Here is a 9556-nt window from a genome sequence, read left to right as displayed (position 1 = left end):
GGAGGGATGGGTGTGCAGGGGGATGGATGGATGGATGAGGGGCAGAGTGAGGCAGGATGCGAGGGGAGGGGCAGAGTGTGTGAGGCTCCAGGCAGAGTGGGGCGTGAGGGGAAGGGAAGGGTGGAGCATGAGCAGAGGGGCAGAGTTGGGCAGGATGTGAGGGGTGGGGCAGAGTGGGGCGTGAAGGGAAGGGTGGGGTGGGCAATGAGGGGAGGGGCAGAGTGTGAGGCTCAAGGCAGAGTGCGGGGTGTGAGGGGAGAGGCAGGGTGTTTGAGGCTCCAGGCAGAGCAGGCCTGCAGTTCGGGGCAGAGCAGGGTGTGAGGGGAGGGGCAGTACAAGCCAGTACCATGGGGCAGTGCGGGCAGAGCCTGGTGTGTGAGGGACACCTCGAGGGCCTGCCCCTGTCAGAGCTGGGAGCTGAGCTGGCCTTTCTCCTCAGTGCAGGCTGGGCCCGGCCCTGGGCCCTGCTGTGAGGCGCTGGCCCTGGCCTGGAGCAGTAACTGAAGGCAGCAGATGATGCAGGAATGCAGTGTGGAGCTGCCAGCCCTGGGCGCAGCCTGATCATCAATATCGCTGGAAAGAGAAGAAATGAGAAGGACTCAAACAAGGCCGTTGTTTGCGAGGTGGCCGAGCCGCTGTCCAACACATGCCAGCCCCCCCGTTTCCCCCCAGACGCAGCACAGCCCCGGGCAGCCTAATCCCCGCAGGGAGAGCACATGAAATCAGATGGACAAGTTTTGATGTGAGGCAGCAGCTTAGGGCAGGCTCAGGTTTCCTTTAGGTTTTTCTATATTTATCTCTGTGATTTAATGCCAGCGCCAGGGTTTAAATGCCACCAAACAGTTGGTGTTAGGAGACAGAGCAGCCGCTGCTCAGCCACACACTCGGAGGAGGCTGCTCCCCGCCAGCCGCTTGCCCATGGAGCTCTTCGAGACCAGCCCTTACTTCTTTCCAGACCAGAGATTTTATGATGGCGAAAACTATTTGAGCTCCCGTCTGCAGGGCTACGAGCAGGGGGTGTACCAAGAGCGGCCGGGCCTGGGGCTGTGTCCGGAGGGCAGGACAGGGCTGGAGGAGAAGGGCTCACCCCTGCCTGAGCACTGCCCCGGCCAGTGTCTGCCCTGGGCGTGCAAGATCTGCAAGAGGAAAACGGTCTCCATCGACCGGCGCCGCGCCGCCACCCTGCGGGAGAAGCGGAGGTTAAAAAAGGTGAATGAGGCCTTCGAGGCCCTGAAACGGAGCACGTTACTGAACCCCAACCAGCGGCTGCCCAAGGTGGAGATCCTGCGCAGCGCCATCCAGTACATCGAGCGCCTGCAGAGCCTGCTCAGCACCCTCAACCAGCAGGAGCGGGAGCAGAGGGACCTGCGTTACCGCAGCACTGCCTCGCAGCCAGGGGTAAGTTCCCATCGCCCCACCCAGGGAGCTGCTGCTTCCAGAGCAGGCCCCTGCCCAGGGAAACCGCAGCTTTCATAGCCGGCCCCGCCCATAGAGAGACCGCAGCTTCCACAGCCGGCCCCACCCAGAGAGAGACGGCAGCTTCCACAGCCGGCCCCCGCCCATAGAGAGACCGCAGCTTCCACAGCCGGCCCCCGCCCATAGAGAGACCGCAGCTTCCACAGCCGGCCCCCGCCCATAGAGAGACCGCAGCTTCCACAGCCGGCCCCGCCCATAGAGAGACCGCAGCTTCCATAGCCGGCCCCGCCCATAGAGACCGCAGCTTCCACAGCCGGCCCCGCCCATAGAGAGACCGCAGCTTCCACAGCCGGCCCCCGCCCATAGAGAGACCGCAGCTTCCACAGCCGGCCCCCGCCCATAGAGAGACCGCAGCTTCCACAGCCGGCCCCGCCCATAGAGAGACGGCAGCTTCCATAGCTGGCCCCCGCCCATAGAGAGACGGCAGCTTCCACAGCCGGCCCCACCCATAGAGACCGCAGCTTCCATAGCTGGCCCCTGCCCATAGAGAGACGGCAGCTTCCACAGCCGGCCCCACCCATAGAGACCGCAGCTTCCACAGCTGGCCTCCGCCCATAGAGAGACGGCAGCTTCCACAGCCGGCCCCACCCATAGAGAGACCGCAGCTTCCATAGCCGGCCCCGCCCATAGAGAGACCGCAGCTTCCACAGCCCACCCTCGCCCATAGAGAGACCCCGCAGCTTCCATAGCCGGCTACTGCCCATAGAGAGACTGCAGCTTCCACAGCCGGACCCCGCCCATAGAGAGGGAGCAGAGTGACCGCCACTTCCCTGCATTTACACCCCCTGCCTCCTAGTCCAGGGGAAGATGGACTAGAAGGGCTGACAGTGGAGGCTGGTGACATCTGAAAATGAGCTGGCAAAAGTGACCCAGAAATGGGCATGTGGAGCCCAGTCAAGAAAGCGGGTGACAATCCCCTGGTCAGTGCGAGCAGCCACATGGGCACAGGGTGCAAAGCAGTTTTACTCTTCAGTATTAAATGCCTGCTATGCCTTCTAACCCCTTCCACAAGAACCCCCCAGGCTCCTCCTTAGGCCAAGCTCAGGTACAACTCATGGCTGCTGATAATGCCAACAAGCAAACCAAGAGGGATCTTGAGATGCTCCTGTCTGCATGGGCAAGCACCGCCCTTCTCCTTTCACAAAGGCTTAGACTGAAACAAGACACAGTCCCTGCAAGATGGCATTGCCCAGGAAAGAGTCACTTTATTGTGCATAGGATGTCTTCCTGCAGGTGGATGTGTCAGGGCAGATTCACCAGTATGTCCTCGGTGCTTTGCTCTGCTTTGTCAAAACAGCCTTGTGCCTGGACTCAGTGTGGCTAGAGCAGATGCCGTGTAATGAGAATCTGGTGTATATATTGGATCATAATATTTGGGCAGTAAATGCTCTAGGCAATAAAAAAAAGTTAACTTCCTCTGCTAGTCTTATAGAAAGGTCCCTGAGCCAGGCACGTTAAGAGCAAATGTCTGCACATCCTTCCAGCAAATGCGATTGGCACCTGGAACTGTCTTTGCAGCAGATGGCACTTGAGTGGCAAGCCCCCGTGCATGTGTAAAGGAGCGGGCAAAAGGACGTGGTGTGTCTGGGAAAGAGGCCACCTGTTTAGCACATTTGTTTTATTCTGTGTGCCCATCCAAGTGCCACACAAGGGCATCCGGGCCCAACCCGGAGTCTCAGAACCAGAACTGCCAACCGTACACATTCAAAACTTGTGAGTCAGGGCTAGAGCTGGGTCCATTTTTTTGTTTCACATTGAATTTTTTGTTGTACTTTTCAATTCTCCTAAAAAAATTGAAAACATTTGTTTTCAGTTTGACCGAAGACCGTTTTATTTTTTAAATGTTTTGGAATTGCCAGTGAGCTGAAAAATCCATTCTTTGCCTAGCTCTGGTCAGTACCCACCACAACAACAAGACGGTCTTAAAAATGATGAGATTTTTAAAAGATAATACACGTTGGGTTCTTTTTATTTGCCCCCTGGTTTCTCAACCACTAGAGTTACACTCCAGTCAAGCTTTTCTCTGCAACCCCCGGGGCTAGAAACTTACTTTAAAACAACAACAACAGACAGCTGATATAGCCATGTAGTCACTTGACTTCAGGAACTGGAGATTTAGGAAAAATACTGACTATCATGAGACTCCTGATAAAAATGTAAGACTTGTCAATACTGCAAAACTTCCATGACTTTTTTGCACATTTTAGGAAATGTAAAGACTGCAATGCATTCTGGGCTGAATCCTGTGAGGGGCTCACCACCCTTCGCATTCCTATTGTGGTCAACAGGAGCTGAGGGTGTTCAGGACCTCACCGGAGGAGCTCTTTGTTTGCAATATCTTGCTACCCGTGCTCTATGGATCACAGTTCCCGAGGCGCAGATCTGGCTGTGAAATGTTTTTTTTCTTTCTTGTTTCATTACTTTTCTTTCATTATAATGATCAAAATTAAGAAAAATCTCCACAAGTAAAAAACCAGATGAGGCAAAGCTATAGGAACAAAGGCATGAAAACTAGAACGTATGCTCAATTGGAATTTGCTACCAAAACAACCTGAACCAGGCAAGTGCTATGTTAAACTGTCAGGACTACTAACTTTTCTTTAACCCATTTTAGCCTCCTTACCTCTTCTCCTCCTCCCAACTCCTTGGTAAGGCTGATTGAAAGCGTTTACTTTAAGTGTATAATGTAAAATCTAACATTTTTGTGAAAAAAAATTCCATGACATTTTTCTATTTTTGGACAAAAGTCAAACTGAAAAATTCATATGGTTTTGTTATGAACTGACCTTTTAAATTGTTTTTTGGGTTTTTTTAGTTTTTTTCTCCATATTTTTCATTTCTCTCCCTTTTCCCTGGGGATAAAACAAACAAAAACCAAGGAAATGAAAAGCCCAAACAAAATGGACATATTCAATTAAACATGAAACAGAACTGAAGAAGAGCTCTGTGTGGCTCAAAAGCTTGCCTCTTTCACCAACTGAAGTTGGGCCAATAAAAGCTATTATGTCACCCACCTTTTCTCTCTGAAACAAAACAAACATTATACATTTCAATTCACTTAGCAGAAAAATAATTTTCAAAAAAACCCATGGAAAAGTTTGAATTTTTTCCCTGGACAATACTTACCATTTTTCAACCATATCATGCTTGTGGGTTAACTTACTGGATAATTGGAACAATGTAAATCACCACAGAAAAACAAAATACAAGAGAAGATGAATTTTGATTCACTAATGGTTTTGATTCTGTTAAACAATAACGTCTTTCCAAATGCAGGTCATACCTTCACTGCAAAGAATTGGGGCATTTTTATTTCAAGCTGGTTACATTGATGTAAAAATGTTGTGGAGACAAGGCAAAAGTAGCTTTTACCTCCATATAGCTAGATAAGATCAATCCTATAGCCTGTCTCCCCTTCCTGGGGTTTACCACAACTTGCTTCATCGAAGTGAAAACTACAGTGTCCCATCTACACCAGGATTTTACATCAAGATTGCTCTCTCAAGTTAGTTATCTTGACAGAAAAACATACCTCTTTTTGCAGTGAAGACAGCTTCACAACCCAAGGGAGCGGATCAGTCTGTATAAATGCCAGTGATTTCGCGCACTGTTTCCCTGTTTAATGTGTGAGAAGAGAGAAGGGGCATATGTCTTCACTAGACTTTTTACCTAGAGTTAAAGAATTGCCAGTTATCTCAAGATATAAAAAAGGTGGTGTGGACAACGCCCTTCCCCCCCACACACATTTGTGCCAGGCTACATTTGATCTTCACCCTAGGCCAGTGTTTCTCAAACTTTTCAGGTTGGTAACCCAGTCTTTTAAGTGAAATATTTGCGAACCCCCTTACGTTTGCAAGGCAAGAGTAACTAATGTGTCAATGCTATTCCTATAGAATGTACTTGTGTGGGACTCTTGAGAGGGCGGCAGACAGTACTCGACTTTGAAACATCAGCAGTGAGGGAGCAAGATTTTCTTTGCTTAGAGATTGTAATAACATTTTCAATGCCCCCTTGAGCCCCATTGCCTTTTCTGACACTCCCTCCCTCCCTGGGGTCATGATCCACTGGGTGGAGAAGCAACCCTAAGCTAATCCCTAGTGGTGTTTGTAGCCTTGATCAAACATGTAGTTGGTCCATCCCAGCCTTTACAACTGTGTTAAGTACTACAAGTCAATTAGCACTCAGTTAACTCCAGATAAAAATCTCTAGTGAAGACCAGCCCAGCGCGAGGGCTAAGGAGTGGGGATTGCTGTTGCATGACCTCCAACCCCAGTGTAGCCCTACCCAATGGCATCTTCTGTTATCCCTCCCCCATCCCCGTCTCCCCTACGATAGTGTCTAGAAGTCTAGGTGACAGGTCTGTTTATATGCAACGAGTATAATTCCCAATCCCAGGCTTGTTAACAATTGACCCTACACAGATGTGTAGAAATACTCACCAGAGTTAAAGCCCCTATTGTCCTTCACAGCAGCTGATCCTGTCAGGGTCCAATTTACTGTCCTGTTCTTTCTTGAATCCCAGGAATGGAGATTCTGTCATAGGCTCCAAGGGACAAAAATATTCCTAAGGACTGAGCTAGACCATCATGGGACCTGTTAAGGTAGAACAACAATACCCTAATCCTGCTCACATACTCTCAGCTCCCATGAGCACAAAACAGCCATTAATGATCTGATCTGCCACTTATGAGATCTGGATACTCTTTTCAAGGTCCAATCCTTGCCAATGGATCTCACACAATCCACCTTGGGAGCTCGTTGCTTGGATTCTTAATTAATATTTAAAGTATAGGACTTCTCACTCTGAGCAGGTTGGAGACAGTGGCCATGTGTTTCTACATGGACTGAACGTTTTAAAACAGGTTTGCTTTTCTCACTGGGATTGAGGGAGAGGTGAGGTAGGGCCATCTGGGCTAACTGAGTAGAGCATTTCAGAGCACACCTGGGAGATGACCCAGTGTGAGGGTAGAGCTCTTTGCATGAGTAACCCTAATGGTGATTGTCTCCTCCTAATTACAGGTGGCCAGTGAGTGTGGGTCCAACAGCGCCTCCTGCAGCCCAGAGTGGAGCACCCAGCTGGAGTTCAGCAGTCACCCTGGAGGTAAGCAGAGCACACGCCCCAGACTGGCCTGTTCTTTTCTATCCATATTCTTTCCTGTCTGTCAGGCCATCATGCTGGGTTATTCTGACTGCCCTGGTTCAGGGTAGACGCAACACAGGTTTAAGACACAGGCTGTATGATGGAAGGGCCCACTTGCAGTTGGCAATGGAGAAAGCAGCTGCTCCACTGGTTTTGGTTCCTCCTTAGTTCCAGCTGCTAACTCATATCATCTCGAAATACATTCAGGACTGGGGCTGACTGGAAAAATGCATGCTTTATTCCAGGGGAAATTTGGACTTCTTGTTGGAAAAAAACCAAACCAAAACAAAAATTCTGAAAACTGAAGAATGTTCAGCTAAAAACCATTTTCTGCTGCAAATCTTCAGTTTGGGGTGTGTGTTTTTTTGGTTTTCCAACAAAAAATGGTAAATTTTCCTCATAAAGCAGATACTTTACCTGAACATTTTTCATTTAATTAAAAACCCAATTTACTGTTGGACAGAAGATTTAATGGAAAAATTTCAACCAGCCATATTCCTTGCTTCCTGAAAGGCCTTTTCCCATGTCAGCAAGTGTTGATGTTCCCACAAGCATTGGGGGAGTGGTGGGGAGGGGGAGAGGGATGGGGTAGAGTAATTGCTAACAAGAGAGGAGGTGTCCATGAGACAATAGGAAATTAGGAATTGCCAGACTGATCAGACTAAGGGTCCAGCTACTCCGGTATCTTGTTTCTAACAGTGGCCAGTGCCAGCTGCTTCAGAGGGAGAAACCTGCACTAGCAGTTATGGGATAACCTGCCCTCATGGCCCCATAGTTACGGGTCAGCTTATGCTAACCTTGTTATAAATATCTCACTCTTTTCTGAATCCTGCCACTCCTTTGGAATCAATGAGATCTTGTGGCAGTGAGTTCTACCAGGCACTCCTGGAGTGAGAAAAGGATTTCCTTTAGCAGTTTTGAATCTTCTGTCTTTCAATTTCATTGAACATCCCCCCCTGCTCTCATGTAACTTTTTGTGAATAGACATTATCTCCCTTTATTACATTATTAATTATTTTGTACACCTTACCTCTGAGCGGAGATGAATAAGAGGGGACATGAGGAAACAGTCCTAATCTTTTCAGTGTTCTCCAGTCTCTGATTGTTCTCATGACCCAGTTCTGTTAAGACGTGGTGCGCGTGACCCGATGAGTGTGTTTTCCCATCTCTGACATTTCATCACTTACCCTAGAAAGGCCCGTGCATGTGGGAACAGAAACTGCTTATGGTGTCCACCAGCTTGGCATTTCTCTCACCCCTCTGAATTGTTCAGGGCTGAGGACAGGGGATCACAGCAGGGAACAATTGTCACCTTTCATGGCAGATCAGTGAATCTGGGCAAGTTTCACTCCCTGTAACACCCATGGACCTGAAGGAATGATGGGAGAGCCACACCCTAAGTGCCCATCTTCTATGGCCTGGCAGAGCTAGAAACACTTTGGTGACCGAGGCAAATGCTTTCCGGACAGCGCATTGGCCCTGAACAGATTAGTTCCTTTCCTTGCAGCTGCAACAGCTGCTGGGATCCTGGCCATTCCCCTTGGGTCTCCCTCAGTCACCTCCATTGGCAGTTTGGTCCCCAAAGTCCCTTCATTCGGTTTCCTCTCTTGCTCTCCGTAGATCACTTGTTAAATGACGAGTCCTCTGAAGACCACAACCTCCACTCCCTGTCCTCAATTGTTGAAAGCATCGCGGTGGAGGATGTGGCCGTCACGTTCCAAGAAGAGAGGGTTCAAAACTGAGGCTGGCGGAAGCCTCTGGGGCTTTTCAGAGTCTTCCCCGGCTGGTAATGAGGTGGAAATATGGCACCAGAACTCTTCAGACACTGGAAAATGTATTTACCTGTCCAAAGTCATAGACTGTAACTGGTGAAGCCACTTATCCAATTCCCTAATCATTGCAGAGTCTTTCCACTTGGTCAGCTAAGAGACAAAGGATAAACCGGCTGTTTAAAATGAAGCCTACATTAATACACAAGCTGGTGACCTGATTTTCAGGGGTGCTGAGTCCCCACTTCAATAGGAGTTATGGGTTCTCGGCCTCTCTGAAAGAAAGGGCTAGAAGTGACTGATCAAAGCATTTTGACATGATTTATTGTAACTAGTACTTAAGGGAGGGGGGCAGAAGCAACACGACTTCCATGTGAGAAGGAAGGATTCCAGTGTGTGCTTTGTGTTTTGTTCCCTGTTTGTGGAAGTTTGTTTCTTTGGGGGCCAATGTTTGTGTGTGGGTTTTTTTATTTTTTTTAAAGATGCTGTTTGACCAACTTCCTTTGCCAGTTGGCGTTTTGCAGGCGCAGGAGCCATGTAAATGCTGCCATCGGGGTCTTTTCTACTGAGCGCTGTGTGGAGTTGACGGGATGGGGGTTTTTTATTGTTATTTTTGCTAACTTATTTGGATTTTTTTTTTAAATAAAGGCAGTCTCGTTTGAAATGGTTTCTGGGTCTCTGTTACCTGAGGGCCGCTGTCCCTCGCTCAGGCACGGCTCGCTGTGGGAGACTGTCTGTTTCTTGCCAGCCTTGTGGATCTGCTTCCACTAGGAGTCCTGGAAGCAAACACGGAGAAGAGGAAGATGCAAGAGCTCAACCCAATTGAAGTCACTGGGAGTTCCAGTGCTAATTTCAAAGGGAGCTGGATGGGGCACTAATTTAGATCAGAACGTTCCCCTTCTAGTCACTCATGTAATTCCCAGCGTTTTCGTACCATGAGCTTCCCTTACAACTGATAGTCACCACACATCCTCAACATGCTTTCCAAGTATAAGCTCTTCGGGGCCGGGACGGACTTTTTGTGCTGTATTTGTACAGCCCCTAGCACGCAATGGGGGCAAGGTCCATGGGTGGGGCTGATAGGTGCTACCTCAGTACAAAAAGTAACAATAAAGTAACATTCCTGTGAACTAAGCAAGGCACGGAGTGTCAGAACTCAGCTCTGGAGATT

The 9556-nt window shown here is 49.0% G+C and overlaps 1 protein-coding gene across 1 annotated transcript; it reads left to right on the top strand.

Moving 5' to 3' along the window:
• Window positions 1-918: 918 nt before the first annotated feature.
• Window positions 919-9106, top strand: MYOG (myogenin). Its single transcript, XM_034768890.1, has 3 exons — window positions 919-1398; window positions 6496-6577; window positions 8237-9106. Exons 1-3 carry the CDS (start codon window positions 919-921, stop codon window positions 8356-8358), a joined length of 684 nt encoding a protein of 227 aa, XP_034624781.1. The 3' UTR covers window positions 8359-9106.
• The last annotated feature ends 450 nt before the right edge of the window (window positions 9107-9556 follow it).

This window comes from Trachemys scripta, chromosome 4 (assembly GCF_013100865.1).
Source record: "Trachemys scripta elegans isolate TJP31775 chromosome 4, CAS_Tse_1.0, whole genome shotgun sequence".
Taxonomy (NCBI): domain Eukaryota; kingdom Metazoa; phylum Chordata; order Testudines; family Emydidae; genus Trachemys; species Trachemys scripta.
Note: the sequence above shows the minus strand (reverse complement) of the source record. Positions and strands in the feature narration are given on the sequence as shown.